This window comes from Amborella trichopoda, chromosome 13, assembly GCF_054954075.1.
Source record: "Amborella trichopoda isolate Santa Cruz 75 chromosome 13, AtrichopodaSantaCruz75HAP2 v2.0, whole genome shotgun sequence".
Lineage (NCBI taxonomy): Eukaryota > Viridiplantae > Streptophyta > Magnoliopsida > Amborellales > Amborellaceae > Amborella > Amborella trichopoda.
In genome coordinates this window covers 51,596,271-51,617,957 of record NC_142348.1, presented here as the reverse complement: position 1 = coordinate 51,617,957, position 21,687 = coordinate 51,596,271, and the positions used below count along the sequence as shown (strand labels likewise).

The 21,687-nt window shown below is 32.3% G+C and overlaps 1 protein-coding gene across 1 annotated transcript; it reads right to left on the bottom strand.

Annotated features, from left to right (window-relative positions):
- Window positions 1-13,943: 13,943 nt before the first annotated feature.
- On the bottom strand, window positions 13,944-16,570 carry LOC148779332 (BURP domain-containing protein 6-like). Its single transcript, XM_088856952.1, has 2 exons — window positions 16,511-16,570; window positions 13,944-15,448 (listed from the first exon to the last, which is right to left on the bottom strand). Exons 1-2 carry the CDS (start codon window positions 16,553-16,555, stop codon window positions 14,255-14,257), a joined length of 1,239 nt encoding a protein of 412 aa, XP_088713078.1. The 5' UTR covers window positions 16,556-16,570; the 3' UTR covers window positions 13,944-14,254.
- Window positions 16,571-21,687: the final 5,117 nt, after the last annotated feature.

Here is a 21,687-nt window from a genome sequence, read left to right as displayed (position 1 = left end):
AAAGATTGAACCGGGATAAAACTTTAAAAATATAATAACAATGGGGGAGTGGGATCTCACAATAAATTTAAAGACTTAAGGGTAAATTTTGGTGATTTTACCCCTCCATACATAAAAATCTCAAAATGGAAAGGAAAGTAATAATATAGCATAATTTGTGCTTTTATTTAATGGGTTGGGGTTTTATAAGGTTGCAGCCTATTCATGTGGACGCATCTCAAATATTGATTTCATATACAAGTTTTTGGAAATCGATGATATTGATCATATAAAAAATTAAATAAACACGTGAAAAAACAGTGACCCGGCAAACAAACACGTGAAAAAACAGTAAACCAGCCAAAACTCGATTCGGATCGGTGAATCGGCAATCCGAGTTACCGTTTTACTGTAGAAAAACGTTATTTTATTATACATAACTGCCGGTTTCTTTCTAGACTTAGCCGTTTTCATATATATATATGTAGAACTGGAACGGAGTTGCACTCCAGGCCGACCTTACATTTTTTAAAGGGTGCAGTTGGCATACTGATGCATCCGTAGCGGTAGAGGTAAGGTACACCTTCAAATTTTATCATGGTATATAATTTTGATGTAAAATGTTTTTAGGATTGTCTCAAAATCTATTTTTATATCTAATTATAAAATTTTAAATTTTAAAAATGGTTAAAATCAAGTAGATCTATAAATATATGAAAATCTTGAAAATGAACGGTGTAGATAATATGTTGTAAAATGTACTATTTCTGAGACTTAAAACCTTTTTATTTTTTATGGTCATACATCATGATGTCGAGATGATCAATCAAAGGGTCTTTCAACATTAAAACTATATTTTCCGATGGATTTTTGAGGTACATCCATAATTATAGTTATAAGGTTCCATCCTTATATAAACTTTTTCCTTTTTTTTAAATCACTGGTACAAAGAACGAGACGTCTCACCTGTTATTCATGCGAAGGATGTGAAATTGAATATGAGGAGGTCAATGGTGAATTGCGGGGATATGAGTACCTGGAGATGAGGATAATTATATTCTAGTAGCTCTTAACCCTTTATTTGAAAAATCATTGCTCGTGGGAGAGCTAGAGAGAACTGGAAACGTCTCAAAGGCAGCAAACACATACGTTAAGATCTCAGATTACAAATCAATTTGCACTGAAATCTTTGCTTACACCAACTAGATCAAGTTCCCTCTAGTGTTTAGAATTTCTCTGTAATCTGATGCACCATCATTTAGAGACAGCTTGAATTAGTTTCTTTTTTTTTTTGTCTTTTTATTTTCTTCTTCTTCGTTTCTTTTTTGGCCTGCAAAACTATAACACAGAGAACAACTTTATATTTAGATTGTAAAACATGCATCTTGTGCTGTTGATAGTCAAGAATTCGCCAATGTTCTCGAGCAGTGTTAGAAAAATCGAACTGGCATCAGAAACTGGCCAAGTGTTGGGTCCGTTGAACCAGTAAACCGGCTAATCGAAAAGGTCAAACACGATAAAACAAAGCACATCCAAATGAAGTTGGATAGTAGTGAAAAAAATGGATTTTAAAAAATCGAATCTTAGTTTTCAGATTTTATATTTTTTTTATTTTGTTTTTAAAAATACCCATCCGAACCACCAAAACCGAATCGGCCAGTGTTGGGTTCTGGTTTGACCGGCTAGTTCCGAGTTAAACAGGCCTAGTTTGAAAATCTTTTAGCACATAAGGAGGTGAGGTTAGAGACAAAGCATATTTGGACTTAAGGTCATTATCCCCACCCTATAAAATGACAAATCGAGTATGGTGAATGAGAGTTCCGGGTTGATGGTTGAAGGTTTGATGTCATCTTTCTCGTTTTTTTTTTTCTTTTTTTATCAACTTGTTGATGTTTACTTTGGAACCACCTTATTTTTATTACTATTGTCTGGTGCTTCCAAACAAACTATAGATGCAAATGAAAATAAAAATGTCAAATCCTCATATTCATGTAGAACATAAGGAGATTTGAATATAGAGAAGCGTGATAATTGTTGGGATTCGGAATACGAATCCATAGAGATAAGAATCAATTTTGAATAAAATAGATTAGCGTAAATAGTAGGCTTGCATGGGACCATATTGTGCACTAGCTCCCTTAGGTAGAAGAGGAGCTTTTTTTATCTTAAATTTAAGGGTACTTGTAGCAATTATTAGATGATCTTTTAAAAAAAAAATAAAAAAACGGGATCTTAAGGTCTTCCACAGTTAGATCTTGTCATCCATCGTTAACAAATTTAAAAAGTAAAAAAGAAAATGAATAAATTAGGGTTGAGATTCGTATGTCAACTTTAAACAATCCAAGGCGCACATCTAAAAGTAAGCGAAAAGATTTAGTTTTGGCGCAAGAATACTTTGTGGTAGCCGAAAAATTGTTTTCGTTTCAAATAGTGAAATTTAAAGCTCCAAATCGAGTACACCTGTAAAAGCTTCAAAATTTTGAAAATGGGGGATCCAGATTTTACATTACAAGATGCATTGTCTTCAAAACTTGAAATTAACCTTTTTCTATATCCATATATCTAACGTCAAGACGGTCAACGAGAGGGTGTTGCAGTGTCAAAACAATTATCTTTTGTCGTGTTTTTGAGCAGTGCAAATATAACTAATCGAAGTCAAAGCAGTAGTAGGTGGTTTTTCATCGCATTACATCTCAAGTTCCGTCCTATATATATATATATATATATATATATATATATATATATATATATATATATATATAAAATAAAAAAAGTAAACTGAAAAATAAAAAACATGTAGCGAACAAATAATCACAACTGAGGTTGTACAGACGTATAACTGCTCACATTAAATACCACTTGTCAAATCTTGGGTCATAAATTAAAAAATGTATTTAAAATAGACAAAATCTCATACTGCTCAGGCAGTGCACATGTACAAAGCTGTTCCTCTTTCATACCGAGCCAGAAGCAACGCGTCGAGCTACAATCCGACAATCCCATCGGTGGAAGAGGAGGCCCCTTTTTCAGCAATGGAACAAGAGGCTAACAAGGTAGCCGATGCACTTGCTAAATGGGCTACATCTCGGTCGGAGGCTACTGTTTGGAGCTCTCGCCCGTCGGACTTTTTTTCTATTGCTTTAACTCATGATTTGGCACAATTGCCCTATAGAACTGTTTTTTGTTTCTAATATGCCATTAGTCATTAAAGCAGTGAAATCCTTATGATTTGAAAATGATAATGAAATAATATTATCTAATTCTCATGTTGCAAATTAAAAACATGTATTTTAAAACTTAAAATCTTAACAAAATCTCATATGCTCTAAGTCAATGAAAGACGTATCAATGAAATCTTTAAATTTTGAGATACCCACTTTCTAGGCACTACTAAAATACACCTGCTGGGCACACGAGCCTTATAATAAATTCTCTTAAAAAATGCAGAACTGGAATACAGTTCTGACACAACAATTATTAAGAAAATGCAGAATTGGAATATAGTTCCGACATAATTTATTCTTGTACTCAACCAATTTGGATATTTTTAGACTTTTATTTTGCACATGGATCATTTTTTTTAATATAGGTATTTTTAGTTATTAGGAGGGGTGTGATGTCAGCCAAATAGGATGTGACATCACCCCAAACAAATATAAAAAAACATTAAAAAAAAAAATAAGTTGTTCAATGTTTAAAAGATCTGAACCGGGATAAAATTTGAAAAATATAATAACAATGGAGGAATGGGACCTCACAATAAAATTACCAATTTTATAGGCTAAAAAGTAAAATTTGGTGATTTTACCCTTCTGTACATAAAAAGCTCAACGTAGAAAGGAAAGTAATAATATAGCATAATTTGTGCTTTTATTTAATGGGTGTGGTTTTTAAAAGATTGCAACTTTAAACAATCCAAATAAGGCGCACCTCCAAATTTTATCAAAATATATAATTTTGGTGTAAATAACTCTTAGGATTATCTAAAGATCTATTTTCGTATTTAATTATAAAAGTTTAAACTCAAAAATGGTTAAAATCAAGTAGATCTATAAACCAATGTTTGAAAAATTGGTGATCTGATCCGAAATCGGGCGATCCGGATCGGGTATCATTTAGGCCGTCTCGGATCTAAGGAAAAAATGGGATTTAGCTTATTCTTAGCCGATTAGCTTTTAAATCTCCATGTTGACGTCAGGTGACGTGTTACATCACCTATAAATCACCATGATGATTTCACGTGATGTCTCAAATCATTGGGTAGGGCACGCCCGTAACATTTTTTTAATTAAAATAAAAAGCAGCCCATGGGGGCACGTGGGCCTACCACCGAACAACTCATCATTGAGTTGAGCCTTGTATTAACTTCTCTTAATCGGGAAAAAACTGTAGAACCGGAATATAGTTACAACGCAATAATTATTAAAAGGGTTAAGTTAAGGTACTCATAGTGTGGAGTAATTTATCATTGTACTCAACATCTTTTGACATTTCTAGACCTTTATTTTGTACATGGATTATTTTTTTAGTAAGAGCATTTTTGGATATTACAAGGGGTGCGACGGTATCTATAAAACATAAAAAAAAAAATAGCGTTTCAATGTTTGAAAGATTGAACCGGGATAAAACTTGAAAACTATAATAACAATGGGGGAGTGGGATCTCACAATAAATTTAAAGACTTAAAGGTAAATTTTGGTGATTTTACCCCTCCATACATAAAAATCTCAAAATGGAAAGGAAAGTAATAATATAGCATAATTTGTGCTTTTATTTAATGGGTTGGGGTTTTATAAGGTTGCAGTCTATTCATGTGGACGCATCTCAAATATTGATTTCATATACAAGTTTTTGGAAATCGATGATATTGATCATATGAAAAATTAAATAAACACGTGAAAAAACAGTGACACGTGAAAAAACAGTAAACCAGCCAAAACTCGATTCCGATCGGTGAATCGGCAATCCGAGTTACCGTTTTACTGTAGAACTTATTTTATTATACATAACTGCCGGTTTCTTTCTAGACTTGGCCGTTTTCATATATATATGTAGAACTGGAACGGAGTTGCACTCCTGGCCGACCCTACATTTTTTAAAGGGTGCAGTTGGCATACGGATGCATCCGTAGCTGAAGAGGTAAGGTACACCTTCAAATTTTATCATGGTATATAATTTTGATGTAATTTTTAGGATTGTCTCAAAATCCATTTTTATTATATCTAATCATAAAACCTTAAATTTCAAAAATAGTTAAAGTCAAGTAGATCTATAAACATATGAAAATCTTGAAAAAGAACGGTGTAGATAATATGTTGCAAAATGTACTATTTCTGAAATTTAAAACCTTTTTATTTTTATGGTTATACATCTCAATGTCGAGATGATCAATCAAAGGGTCTTTCAACATTAAAACTATCTTTTCCGATGGATTTTTGAGGTGAATCCGTAATTCTACATTATAAGATTGCATCTTTATATAAACTTTTTTCTTTTTTTTAAATCACTGGCACAAAGAACGAGACGTCTTACCTGTTATTCATGTGAAAGATGTGGAATTGAATATGAGGAGGTCAATGGTGAATTGTGGGGATACGAGTATGTGGAGATAAGGATAATTATATTCTAGTAGCTCTTAACCATGTATGTGAAAAATCCTTGCTCGTGGGAGAGCTAGAGAGAACTGGAAACGTCTCAAAGGCAGCAAACACATACGTTAAGATCTCAGATTACAAATCAATTTGCACTGAAATCTTTGCTTACACCAACTAGATCAAGTTCCCTCTAGTGTTTAGAATTTCTCTGTAATCTGATGCACCATCATTTAGATACAGCTTGAATTAGTTTCTTTTTTTTTTTGTGTCTTTTTATTTTTTTCTTCTTCGTTTCTCTTTTGGCCTGCAAAACTATAACACAGAGAACAACTTTATATTTAGATTGTAAAACATGCCTCTTGTGCTGTTGGTAGTCAAGAATTCTTCAATGTTCTCGAGCAGTGTTAGAAAAATCGAACTGGCATCGGAAACCGGCCAAGGGTCGAGTCCGTTTAACCAATAAACCGGCTAATCGAAAAGGTCAAACACGATAAAACAATGCACATCCAAATGAAGTTGGAAAGTAGTGAAAAAAATAGATTTTAAAAAATTGAATCTTATTTTTGAGATTTTATATTTTTTTATTTTATTTTTAAAAATACCCATCCAAACCACCAAAACCGAATCGGCCAGTACCCGGTTCTGGTTTGACCGGCTAGTTCCGAGTTGAACTGGCCTAGTTTGAGAACCTAGCACATAAGGAGGTGAGGTTCAAGACACAGCATATTTGGACTTATGGTCGTTATCCCCACCCTATAAAATGACAAATCGAGTATGGTGAATGAGAGTTCCTGGTTGATGGTTGAAGGTTTGATGTCATCTTCTTTCTTTTTTTTTTCTTTTTTTGTCAACTTGTTGATGTTGACTTTGGAACCACCTTATTTTTATTATTATTTTCTGGTGCTTCCAAACAAACTATAGATGCAAATGAAAATAAAAATGTCAAATGTGGAGCACAAGGGGATTTGAATATAGAGAAGCGTGATACTTGTTGGGATTCGGGATACGAATCCTTAGAGATAAGAATCAATTTTGAATAAAATAGATTGGCCTAAATAGTACGCTTGCATGGGAGCATACTGTGCACTAGCTCCCTTAGGTAGAAGAGGAGCTTTTTTTATCATAAATTTAAGGGTACTTGTAGCAAAAAAAATAAAAAACGGGATCTTAAGGTCTTCCACAGTTAGATCTTGTCATCCATCGTTAACAAATTTAAAAAAGAAAAAAGAAAATGAATAAATTAGGGTTGAGATTCGTATGTCAACTTTAAACAATCCAAGGCGTGCATCTAAAAGTAAGCGAAAAAATTTAGTTTTGGTGCAAGAATACTTTGTGGTAGCCTAAAAGATGTTTTCGTTTCAAATAGTGAAATTTAAAGCTCCAAATCGAGTACACCTGTAAAAGCTTCAAAATTTTGAAAATGGGGGATGCAGATTTTACATTACAAGATGAATTGTCTTCAAAACTTGAAATTAACCTTTTTCCATATCCATATATCTAAGGTCAAGATGATCAATCGGAGGGTGTTGCAGTGTCAAAACAAATATCTTTTGTTGTGTTTTTGAGCAGTGCAAATGTAACTAATCGAAGTCAAAGCAGTTGTAGCTGGTTTTTCATCGTATTACATCACAAGTTCCATCTTATATAATTTTATCAATATATATATATATATATATAAAATAAAAATATAGCGAACAAATAATCACAACTGAAGTTGTACAGACGTATAACTGCTCACATTAAATACTGCATGTCAAATCTTGCGTCATAAATTAAAAAATGTATTTAAAATAGGCGAAATTTCATACTGCTCAGGCAGTGCACATGTACAAAGCTGTTCCTCTTTCCTACCGAGCCAGAAGCAACGGGTCGAGCTACAATCCGACAATCCCATCGGTGGAAGAGGAGGCCCCTTTTTCAGCAATGGAACAGGAGGCTAACAAGGTAGCCGATGCACTTGTTAAATGGGCTACATCACGATCGGAGGCTGCTGTTTGGCGCTCTCACCCATCGGACTTCCTTTCTATTGCTTTAACTTATGATTTGGCACAATTGCCCTATAGAGCTGTATTTTGTTTCTAATATGCCATTAGTAAGCTCTATATTGTTTCTAATATGCCATTAGTCATGAAAGCAGTGAAATCCTTATGATTTGAAAATGATAATGAAATAATATTATCTAATTCTCATGTTGCAAATTAAAAACATGTATTTTGAAAGTAAAAATCTTAACAAAATCTCATATGCCCTAAGTCAATGAAAGACGTATCAATGAAATCTTTAAATTTTGAGATACCCACTTTCTAGGCACTACTAAAATACACCTGCTGTGCACACGAGCCTTATATTAACTTCTCTTAATCGGGAAAAAAATGCAGAACTGGAATATAGTTCCGACACAACAATTATTAAAAAAATGCAGAATTGGAATATAGTTCTGACATAATTTATTATTGTACTCAACCAATTTGGATATTTTTAGACTTTTATTTTGCACATGGATCATTTTTTTTAATATAGGTATTTTTTGTTATTAGGAGGGGTGTGATGTCAGCCAAATAGGATGTGACATCACCCCAAACAAATATAAAAAACATTAAAAAAAAAATAAAAAGTTATTCAGTGTTTAAAAGATCTGAACCGGGATAAAATTTGAAAAATATAATAACAATGGAGGAATGGGACCACACAATAAAATTACCAATTTTATAGATTAAAGGGTCAAATTTGGTGATTTTACCCCTCTGTACATAAAAAGCTCAAAGTAGAAAGGAAAGTAATAATATAGCATAATTTGTGCTTTTATTTAATGGGTGAGGTTTTTAAAAGATAGCAACCTTAAACAATCCAAATAAGGCGCACCTCCAAATTTTATCATAATATATAATTTTGGTATAAATAATTCTTAAGATTATCTAAAGATCTATTTTCATATTTAATTATAAAAGTTTAAACTCTAAAAATGGTTAAAGTCAAGTTGATTTATAAACCAATGTTTGAAAAATTGACGATCTGATCCGAAATCGGGCGATTCAGATCGGATATAATTTAGGCCTTCTCGGATCTAAAGAAAAAATGGGATTCGGCTTATTTTTAGCCGATTAGCCTTTAAATTGCCATGTTGATGCCAAGTGACGTGTTACATCACCTATAAATCACCATGATGATTTCACGTGATGTCTCAAGTCGTTGGGTAGGGCAGGCCTGTAACATTTTTTTAACTAAAATAAAAAGCAGCGTATGGGGGCACGTGGGCCTACCCTCAAACAACTCATCGTTGAGTTGAGCTTTGTATTAACTTCTCTTAATCGGGAAAAAACCGTAGAACCGGAATATAGTTACAACACAATAATTATTAAAAGGCTTATGTTAAGGTGTTCATAATGTGGAGTAATTTATCATTGTACTCAACATTTTTGGACATTTTTAGACCTTTGTTTTGTACATGAATTATTCTTTTAGTAAGAGCATTTTTGGATATTACGAGGGGTACGACGTTATCTATAAAACATAAAAAAATAATTTGTGGTTCAATGTTTGAAAGATTGAACCTCGATAAAATTTGAAAAATATAATAACAATGGGAGAGTGGGATCTCACAATAAATTTATAGACTAAAGGGTAGAATTTGGTGATTTTACCCCTCCGTACATAAAAATCTCAAAATGGAAAGGAAAGTAATAGTATAGCATAATTTGTGCTTTTATTTAATGGGTTGGGGTTTTATAAGGTTGCAACCTTAAACAATCCAAAATAAGGTGTACCTCCAAATTTTATCATAATACGTAATTTTGGTCTAAATAATTCTTAGGATTATCTGAAAATCTATTTTCATATTTAATTATAAAATTTTATACTCCAAAAATAGTTAAAATCAAGTAGGTCAATAAATCAGTGTTTGAAAATTCGACGATCCGATCCGAAATCAGGTGAAAAATATCGGGTATCTTTTAGGCCATCCGGATCTAAGGCAAAAATGGGATTCGGCTGCTTCTTAGCCGGTTAGCTTTTAAATTGCCGTGATAATGTCACATTACTTTTAAATCACCATGATGACATCACGTGATTTCTCAAAGCGTTGGGTAGGGCACTTCCATATCATTTTTTTTACTAAAATAGAAAGCAGCCCATGGGGCACATGGCCCTACCCCAAACAACTCATCGTAGTTTGAGTTGAGCCTAATATTAACTTCTTTATCAAGAAAAAAATACAGAACTGAAATATAGTTAGGGCAGAACAATTATAAAAAGCGTTATATTAAAGTACTCATAATATGGAGTAATTTATCATTGTATTCAACAATTTTAGACGTTTCTAGACCTTTATTTTGTATATGGATCATTTTTTTTAGTAAAGGTATATTTGAACATTAAAAAGGGTGTGACGTTATTCACATGGGATGTGGAATCACCTCCAACAAATATCAAAAATTTTAAAAAAAAAAAAAAAAAAAGCTGTAAAAAAAAGATTGAACTAACATAAAATTTGAAAAATACAATAACAATGGGGGATTGGGATCTCACAATAAAATTACCAAATTTATAGACTAAAGGGTAAAATTTAATGATTTTACCTCTCCGTACATAAAAATCTCAAAGTAGAAGGGAAAGTAGTAATATAGCATAATTTATGCTTTTAACTAAGGGAAAAGTATATACAGAGCTGAGGCTCTAAACAATCAAATTTGAGCCTACCTAAAAAATTTCACTAGAAGATGTTGTTTTGATACCCAAATATCCTCAAATTGATCATCTCGACATCAAGATGTATGGACATTAGAAAAAAATGGATTTCTAGTTTTGAAAATAGCGTATTTTATAACGCATTTTTGGACCGTCAATTTTCAAGTTTTCATAGATCTGTCGATCTACACTATTTTTAGACCTTTAAACTTTAAAAATAAATATTAAAATATATTTTAAGGCTATCACAAAAATTTCTAGTGTTGAAACCGCATTTCTCGGAACAATTTGAAGGTAGGCTCTAATTTAATTGTTTAGAGCCTATGCTCTATATGAACTGTACCGTTTATTTAATGGGTGTGGTTTCTATGAGGTTGCAACCTTAAACAATCAAAATAAGGCGCACCTCCAAATTTTATCATAATATGTAATTTGGTGCAAATAATGCTTAGGATTATCTGAAGATCTATTTTCGTATTTAATAGATCTATAAACCAGTGTTTGAAAAAACAGCGATCCAATCCAAAATTGGTCGATCCAAATCGGGTATCGTTTAGGCCGTCTCGAATCGATTCGGCTGATTCTCAGCCGGTCGATCCAAATCGGGTATCGTTTAGGCCGTCCCGAATCGATTCGGCTGATTCTTAGCCGGTTAGCTTTTTAAATCCGCATGTTGAACACCATGAATCGTCTCAAGTCGTTAGCCCATGGGAGCACATGGGCCTACCCCAAACAACTCATCATTGTTTGAGTTTTTTCAACTCCTTTTATATGCCACTTTTGTTTCACATCTCTTCAATGTAGGACAATTCTCATAACCAAACTCTTGTTGTATTAATGTATAGATTAGTACTATTAGGGGATGGGTGGGCCGTCAATACGAGGGGTGTGCACCCGGCATTAAATTACATGATAAAAAAAATTTATTAAAATAATAATTGGGTGATAGGGCCAACCACCCTTATATTTCACCAAAAAAAATTAAATTTATTAACCCAAAAACTAAATAAAGAGACTAATACTATTAGACTATCATCTCTTGGGATTACTTCATTATATGATTAATATTAGGCTATTAGCAAATTAGGATTAAAAAAATAGTACCAGCTCATAATATATTAAGAAAAACAAAAAATATGAATATTAAAAAATATTACTTTATCAGATATTTTAAGAGAAAAACATAACATTAACTTGTACCACATAAGAATTTATTTTATGTTGCTTTATCAATTACCCCATATTAGGGGTATGAATTTATTTATTTATTTTTTAATTTTATTAAAATAATATTTTAAATTTATATTTTTAAATTCAATATTTATATCCACACTAATTATTATATATTAGATTTATTTATTTGTGAAGGTAGATATTGAGGCAATTATTTTTATAGCCTATTTTCTTCTCACATCTCTTCGATGTGGGACAACTATCATGGCCCATCTTCCACGTCACTTTCTATTAGAATATCGATTTACAATGGAATACTATTTACAACTCGTAATACAACGATTGCATTGACTAATATTATTAAGATAATAGGCATTATTTCATTCTATGATTAATATTACGATATTAGTTAATAGGGATTAAAAAGATACTACTAGCTCATAGGATATTAAAAAAGAAAAAAAAATATTACTAATACTAGTTTATTGAATAGTAAAAAAAAAATACTAGTTGCCCACATTTTTTTCAAAATGTAGACAACATGAGCCCTCAATTTTGCAAAAAATTCTAGAGCAACTGATTTGCTACAGTAAACCGTTCGATTTGCTACTAGCATAATTATATGAAATTGTTGTACTAGCTCATAGGATATTAAAAAATAAAAAGCAAAAAATAATACTAATACTGGTTTATTAAACATTAAAAAAAAAAACTAGTTTATAAGATATTTTAAGAAAGAAAAATAACACTAGCTCATACCACTTTAGAATTTATTTCAAGTTGCTCTATCAATTATCCCACATTACAAATATGAATTTATTTACAAATTTATATTACTAAATTCTATATTTCTATCAGCACTAATTATTATACATTAGGTCTATTTATTTGTGAGGGTCATACCCTTGTTTTTTTAATCATATTTATTATAATATTATAATTAATAATTATATTAATTACAATGATAAAAAAATATTTTATTTTATTTATTAATTTATTTACATTATAAATTATGCAATGTATTATTTTTGTTATAATTGTAAATAAGTTTTTTTAAATTAGATGATATTATAAAACAAATTTCAAATTTATTCTTAGTTACATAGTAAAATGATGATAAAATAAAAAAATACAAACCAATAATTATAATTTCAATGTATAATATTGTATCAGGTTAGGTTTTAATAAATGTTTGATGAGGATCTTCTTACAAAAAAAGAACATCTCAATATTCACATATTGATGTAAGAAAATAAAAGTTATTAATGTAGTACCCTCACTACTTATTGGATTTCTGAAAAACAACATTTATAATGATTTTAAATAATTTTTTTGAATTTTTTTTTAGGCCGAATCCGACCGATTCGGCCGATTCCTGATTCGAAATGCTGATTCACCGACTTGTGTGGGTTTTTGGGGTGCCTGATCAAGGGCTCCGATCCGTTTTTTAAACACTGCTATAAACATATGAAAATCTTGATAGTGGATGGTGTGTTTCGAGCTGCACTATTTATAGGACTCAAAATATTTTTTTCTTTATATTTCTACATCTTGATGTCAAGATGATCAATTAGAGAGTTTTTCAACTTTAAAACAACCTTTTCCGATGGATTTTGCGATGCATTTGTAATTCTCTATTTTAAGGCTGCAACCTTGTAAACTTTTTCCAAAAAGGAAAGGAAGCATGAAGGATTATAGGAAGTGTCAAAAGATAATCCACAAGGTAACTAGGGATTCAAAATTTTCAATTAAATGAAGGAATTAAAGCCCTCATGAGTCTAAAAATTTGGCCGATAGCTGTGGGCTTAAATCCTGTAAGTGTCCGAAATGAATAAGTTTCATTTTCAATTAAATGAATAAGTTTCTTCTTCTTCTTCTTTCTTTTTTGGCCTGCAAAACTATAACACAGACAACAACTTTATATTTAGATAGTAAAACAAGCATTTATTTATGACATAAAGGCCACCAATAATTACATAGAAAATTCGCAACAAAGTGTTTTTTTTTTTTTTGGTTTTTTCAATATAACGTCCCACCAAAAACTAACATATAATTTTTTTTTAAAAAAAAAGAGTGCATTATTTAATTTTTAATTTTTTTTTTTTTAAGGATGAAGTTTCTATAAGGCCAAGGCTTTAGGAAAAAAACAATAAAGCCTCACCTCAAATCCTTGTCCGGAAAGCACTTTTAGTAATAGAAATCTCCATGATGGGTCTAAATCAATTTCAAACATTAATAATAAACTTTGAAACTCAAAAAATAGTGAGGATATATGAACACTTAATTTTAAGGTCAAATGGACGGTCTACATAGATTGTTATAATATACATGATTGTTAAAACTTAAAATCTTTTTTTTTTTCACCACTAATATATTCAAGCTGAGACGACCGATGTAAAGGTTTTCCGATGCTTGAATTGTAATTTTAATGAATTGTGAGATGAGGCTTTACTTATTTTGATAGGGCTGCAGCCCTATCAAACAATTTTCCATTTTTTAATGCGAAGGGTATTATTTGTTTTAAGAAATGCTTTATTGGAAAAAAAACATTACAAAAACATAAATCGGTTTACTACAATGATACCGCTAATAAAAGCACCGCATGATAAGAGGAGGGACATGGTTGAAACAACATTACAAAAACATAGACTGGTTTACTACAATGACACTGCTAATAATAGCAACACATGATAAGAGGAGGGACATGGTTGAAAATCAACTTATTTAAAACTACAGAATGCCTTTGTTACTAACACACAAACACAATTACACGTAAACACAATGGCATTCAGATTATCCAACATGGTTCAGGATCATGATCATGATCACATGGCCGCCTCAAGAGATGTCGACACGAAAGCCGAGTGATTCTCTGCAAAGAAATGGCAAACAGGTTCAGTGCCTGGCTTGATGCCGAGCGCCTTGAAAGAAACATGGTCAGTGTCCCAGTCAGAGGTGTCCAAGTGACAAGCTGCTGCAGCATCCATCTTGCTTCCATCCTCACCTTCGAGCTTCACCATCAAGACCGTGGTTTTAGCTAAGACATGGCATTGAAACACAGTATATGGGTAAGTAATTGGATGACAAATTGGCAGATATGGTGGTGTTAATCGAAGGAGAATCTCTTTCACAATGTAAGATTGCACAAGGGGAGGACGATTCTCTCCGTTGTGCAAGGTAGTTGCCAACACTTGGGGTTTAGCCTCGGGCCCCAAGATCGATGAGACAAAGTCATGCATGGACTCGAGGCTCGTGGCACAAAACTTGCGTTCGCCCCTTACTGGGGGAGACTCACACGTTTGAAGGCTCCTTGCTACTTTCTTAGCTAGAGGTGAGTCCGGAGGGATCGAGAAGCGATGCAAGATATCAGCTAGTGAAGCAGATTCAAAAGGAATGGATTCGGCTTCTTGGCGTGGTAGAGGGGAGCTGGCTGACAAGGTTTTATCTACCATATTGTAGAGGTCAAGCTTGTTTCCAACCTTGAGATCCTTCTCACGGAAGAAAATATTGCCAGGTCCTGGAGTATGCGAGCTAGAGTGGTGGTAGTTGGTTATATGAGAATGTGAATCTGTTTCTTTGATACTTCTCTCAGGTCCTAAATCCTTTATGGATGCTGTTTGAGAAGAACTTAGGGAATGGTCAGATATGGTGTTGCCATCTTCATATTTTTTTGGATAATTGTGGTAGACGTTGATATTCTCCGGATCAAAGTCCTTTGTAGATGGGGTTTCTTGTTTGGCATCGCTGTTGTGAAAGATGATGTTCTCAGGATCAAAGTCCTTTGAAGATGGGGTTTCTTGTTTGGCATAATTGCTGTAATAGATGATATTCTCAGGATCAAAGTTTTTTGTTTCTTGTTTGGCATAGTTGCTGTAATAGATGATATTCTCAGGATCAAAGTTTTTTTTTTCTTGTTTGGCATAACTGCTGTAAAAGATGATATTCTCAGGATCAAAGTTTTTTGTAGATGGAGTTTCTTGTTTTTGCTCTTCCAAAACCCTTGCATCACTACAAGTAAGCTGCACCAATATGAGAGCAAAAGTAAGTGCGTCAGCAAAAGTAGAAGGGATTTTAACAGACATGCCAAAATTACCAAATTTAGTCTTTGGTAGTTAAGGTTTGTAATTTTATGGCCAAGTCCTACTTCCTTCTATTATTATCATTATTTTTCTACTTTTCCCCCAACTGATCAATTTTTATTTTTATTTTTGACATTTGTAGGTCGGTTCGATATTAAATATTTAGAACCACCCCATTTGAAGGGCAATCCGATAAGTGCAATATTGGACCACCCTATGTTTTTGACCTAACGTTGTCTGTGGGGTAGTCCTATCTTTCAAATATCGGAGTTCCGTTTTTCATATAGTTTCATTATTTAGTGGCCCTAGCTTTTGAACATCGTACTCATTTTTAACTACTTTTTTGTTGTAAACTTGGACTACTAGAGCATAACAAACTATGAAAAATGATGATCTGATGCCCTATAAAGAAAGATAGGCCAAAAATATAGGGTAGTCCAATGTTGTAGTTATCGGAATGTTGTACAAACGAGGCGGTCCTATATATATATATATATATATATATATAGGACCGCCTCATTTGTACAACATTCCGATATATATATATATATAGGACCCCTAACAAATTGCAAAAATAAAAAATAAGCGATTTGATGTTTGAAAGATTGAACCAAGATAAAATTTGAAAAATATAATAACGATTAGAGAATAGGACCTCATGATAAAATTACCAAATTTATAAACTAAAAAGTAAAATTTGGTAATTTACCCGGTCCGTACATAGCTCTCTCAAAGTACAAAAGGAAAATACAAAAAAGAAAGAAAAAAAGGAAACATAAAGGATTATAGGAATTATCAAGATACAGAAAAGATAATCCACAAGGTAACTAAGGATTCAAAATTTTCAATTAAATGAAGGCATTAACGCCTCTTGGGCCTAAAAAAATTGGAATTACCATAGCAAGAAAGTGATAGAAAAGCTAGGATTACACCTCGCTAAAAAGTTAAAAAGAAGCAAGCTAGAGAGAGAGGCAGCTAGAGAGAAGAGAGAGAGAGGCGCACCAGCATTAGAAAGAAGAAGAGGGTAATGAGAGTAGGAACTTCCATTTCTAATTCAGATGTGAAAGTCATGGAATAATGGTGCCCATATTTATAGGCTAGAAGCCATTAACTACTTCTACTAGGCCTTTCTATTTTTTTAACGAAATCAATATTTAAGTTGAATTATTGTTATTGGTGATAGGCCTTTCTATTTTATTATTTTTTATGTATCAGCCTTTGTACAGTCCAATTATGGAGGATGGACTGACTGACCTAAACCTGTGGACGCATCTCAAATATGGATTTCATATCCAAGTTTTGGGAAATCGATGATATTGATCATATGAAAAATTAAACAAACACGTTAAAAACAGTGAACCGGCAAACAAACAAGTGAAAAAACAGTAAACCAGTCCAAAATCGATTCGGATAAGTGAATCGGCAATCCGGGTCGCCATTTTACTGTAGAAAAATGTTATTTTATTGTACATAACTGCCGGTTTCTTTCTAGACTCGGTCGTTTTCATATATATATATATATATATATAGAACTGGAACGGAATTGCACTTCTGGCCGACCCTACATTTTTTAAAGGGTGCAGTTGGCATACGGATGCATCCGTAGCTGTAGAGGTAAGGTACACCTTCAAATTTTATCATGGTATATAATTTTGATGTAAAATGTTTTTAGGATTGTCTCAAAATCTATTTTTATTATATCTAATAATAAAATTTTAAATTTCAAAAATAGTTAAAGTCAAGTAGATCTATAAACATATGAAAATCTTGAAAATGGACGGTGTAGATAATATATTGCAAAATGTACTATTTCTGAAACTTAAAACCTTTTTATTTTTTACGGTTATACATCTCAATGTCGAGATGATCAATCAAAGAGTTTTTCAACATTAAAACTATCTTTTCCGATGGATTTTTGAGGTGAATCCGTAATTCTCCGATGGATTTTTGAGGTGAATCCGTAATTCTACATTATAAGATTGCATCCTTATATAAACTTTTTCCTTTTTTTTAAATCACTGGCACAAAGAACGAGACGTCTCACCTGTTATTCATGTGAAGGATGTGGAATTGAATATGAGGAGGTCAATGGTGAATTGTGGGGATACGAGTATGTGGAGATAAGGATAATTATATTCTAGTAGCTCTTAACCATGTATGTGAAAAATCACTGCTCGTGGGAGAGCTAGAGAGAACTGGAAACGTCTCAAAGGCAGCAAACACATACGTTAAGATCTCAGATTACAAATCAATTTGCACTGAAATCTTTGCTTACACCAACTAGATCAAGTTCCCTCTAGTGTTTAGAATTTCTCCGTAATCTGATGCACCATCATTTAGATACAGCTTGAATTAGTTTCTTTTTTTTTTGTGTTTTTTTATTTTTTTCTTCTTCGTTTCTCTTTTGGCCTGCAAAACTATAACACAGAGAACAACTTTATATTTAGATTGTAAAACATGCATCTTGTGCTGTTGGTAGTCAAGAATTCTTCAATGTTCTCGAGCAGTGCTAGAAAAATCGAACTGGCATCGGAAACCGGCCAAGGGTCGGGTCCGTTTAACCAGTAAACTGGCTAATCGAAAAGGTCAAGCACGATAAAACAATGCACATCCAAATGAAGTTGGAAAGTAGTGAAAAAAATAGATTTAAAAAATTGAATCTTATTTTTGAGATTTTATATTTTTTTTATTTTGTTTTTAAAAATACCCATCCGAACCACCAAAACCGAATCGGCCAGTGCCGGGTTCTGGTTTGACCGGCTAGTTCCGAGTTGAACTGGCCTAGTTTGAGAACCTAGCACATAAGGAGGTGAGGTTCAAGACACAGCATATTTGGACTTAAGGTCATTATCCCCACCCTATAAAATGACAAATCGAGTATGGTGAATGAGAGTTCCTGGTTGATGGTTGAAGGTTTGATGTCATCTTCTTTCTTTTTTTTTTCTTTTTTTGTCAACTTGTTGATGTTGACTTTGGAACCACCTTATTTTTATTACTATTGTCTGGTGCTTCCAAACAAACTATAGATCCAAATGAAAATAAAAATGTCAAATCCTCATATTCATGTGGAGCACAAGGGGATTTGAATATAGAGAAGCGTGATACTTGTTGGGATTCCGGATACGAATCCTTAGAGATAAGAATCAATTTTGAATAAAATAGATTGGCCTAAATAGTACGCTTGCATGGGAGCATACTGTGCACTAGCTCCCTTAGGTAGAAGAGGAGCTTTTTTTATCATAAATTTAAGGGTACTTGTAGCAATTATTAGAAGATCTTTTTCAAAAAAAATAAAAAAACGGGATCTTAAGGTCTTCCACAGTTAGATCTTGTCATCCATCGTTAACAAATTTAAAAAATAAAAAAGAAAATGAATATATTAGGGTTGAGATTCGTATGTCAACTTTAAACAATCCAAGGCGTGCATCTAAAAGTAAGCGAAAAAATTTAGTTTTGGTGCAAGAATACTTTGTGGTAGCCTAAAAGATGTTTTCGTTTCAAATAGTGAAATTTAAAGCTCCAAATCGAGTACACCTGTAAAAACTTCAAAATTTTGAAAATGGGGGATGCAGATTTTACATTACAAGATGAATTGTCTTCAAAACTTGAAATTAACCTTTTTCCATATCCATATATCTAAGGTCAAGATGATCAATCGGAGGGTGTTGCAGTGTCAAAACAAATATCTTTTGTTGTGTTTTTGAGCAGTGCAAATGTAACTAATCGAAGTCAAAGCAGTAGTAGCTGGTTTTTCATCGTATTACATCTCAAGTTCCATCTTATATAATTTTATCATTATATATATATATATATATATATATATAGATATATATATATATATATAGATATATATATATATATATATATATATATATATATATATATATATATATATATATATATATATATATATATATATATATCTATATATATATATATATATATATATATATATATATATATATATATGAAATAAAAATATAGCGAACAAATAATCACAACTGAAGTTGTACGGACGTATAACTGCTCACATTAAATACTGCTTGTCAAATCTTGGGTCATAAATTAAAAAATGTATTTAAAATATACAAAATTTCATACTGCTCAGGCAGTGCACATGTACGAAGCTGTTCCTCTTTCATACCGAGCCAGAAGCAACGGGTCGAGCTACAATCCGAAAATCCCATCGGTGGAAGAGGAGGCCCCTTTTTCAGCAATGGAACAGGAAGCTAACAAGGTAGCCGATGCACTTGCTAAATGGGCTACATCACGATCGGAGGCTGCTGTTTGGTGCTCTCGCCCGTCGGATTTTCTTTCTATTGCTTTAACTCATGATTTGGCATAATTGCCCTATAGAGCTGTTTTTTGTTTCTAATATGCCATTAGTCATGAAAGCAGTGAAATCCTTATGATTTGAAAATGATAATGACATAATATTATCTAATTCTCATGTTGCAAATTAAAAACATGTATTTTAAAAGTTAAAATCTTGAAATCCTTATGATTTGAAAATGATAATGAAATAATATTATCTAATTCTCATGTTGCAAATTAAAAACATGTATTTTAAAACTTAAAATCTTAACAAAATCTCATATGCCCTAAGTCAATGAAAGACGTATCAATGAAATCTTTAAATTTTGAGATACCCACTTTCTAGGCACTACTAAAATACACCTGCTGTGCACACGAGCCTTATATTAACTTCTCTTAATCGGGAAAAAAATGCAGAACTGGAATATAGTTCCGACAACAATTATTACAAAAGTGCAGAATTGGAATATAGTTCTGACATAATTTATTATTGTACTCAACCAATTTGGATATTTTTAGACTTTTATTTTGCACATGGATCATTTTTTTAATATAGGTATTTTTCGTTATTAGGAGGGGTGTGATGTCAGCCAAATAGGATGTGATATCACCCCAAACAAATATAAAAAACATTAAAAAACAAAAAAAGTTGTTCAATGTTTAAAAGATCTGAACAGGGATAAAATTTGAAAAATATAATAACAATGGAGGAATGGGACCACACAATAAAATTACCAATTTTATAGATTAAAGGGTCAAATTTTGTGATTTTACCCCTCTGTACATAAAAAGCTCAAAGTAGAAAGGAAAGTAATAATATAGCATAATTTGTGCTTTTATTTAATGGGTCAGGTTTTTAAAAGATAGCAACCTTAAACAATCCAAATAAGGCGCACCTCCAAATTTTATCATAATATATAATTTTGGTATAAATAATTCTTAAGATTATTTAAAGATCTATTTTTATATTTAATTATAAAAGTTTAAACTCCAAAAATGGTTAAAATCAAGTAGATTTATAAACCAATGTTTGAAAAATTGGCGATCTGATCCGAAATGGAGCGATTCGGATCGGATATAGTTTAGGCCGTCTCGGATCTAAAGAAAAAATGGGATTAAGCTTATTTTTAGCCGATTAGCTTTTAAATCTCCATATTGATGTCAGGTGACGTGTTACATCACCTATAAATCACCATGATGATTTCACGTGATGTCTCAAGTCATTGGGTAGGGCATGCCTGTAACATTTTTTTAACTAAAATAAAAAGCAGCGTATGGGGGCACGTGGGCCTACCCTCAAACAACTCATCGTTGAGTTGAGCTTTGTATTAACTTCTCTTAATCGGGAAAAAACTGTGGAACCGGAATATAGTTACAACACAATAATTATTAAACAAGTTATGTTAAGGTGCTCATAGTGTGGAGTAATTTATCATTGTACTCAACATTTTTAGACATTTCTAGACATTTATTTTGTACATGAATTATTTTTTTAGTAAGAGCATTTTTGGATATTACGAGGCGTTATCTATAAAACATAAAAAAAAAATAGCGGTCCAATGTTTCAAAGATTGAACCGGGATAAAATTTGAAAAATATCATAACAATGGGAGAGTGGGATCTCACAATAAATTTATAGACTAAAGGGTAGAATTTGGTGATTTTACCCCTCCGTACACAAAAATCTCAAAATGGAAAGGAAAGTAATAATATAGCATAATTTGTTCTTTTATTTAATGGGTTGGGGTTTTATAAGGTTGCAACCTTAAACAATCCAAAATAAGGTGTATCTCCAAATTTTATCATAATATGTAATTTTGGTCTAAATAATTTTTAGGATTATCTGAAAATCTATTTTCATATTT

Coding starts and splice junctions, on each gene's coding strand:
- LOC148779332 (XM_088856952.1), bottom strand. CDS start 16,555: ATGGAAGTTCCTACTCTCATTACCCTCTTCTTCTTTCTAATGCTG. Junction 15,449..16,510: donor TCTTCTTCTTTCTAATGCTG/GTGCGCCTCTCT, acceptor ATATTGGTGCAG/CTTACTTGTAGTGATGCAAG.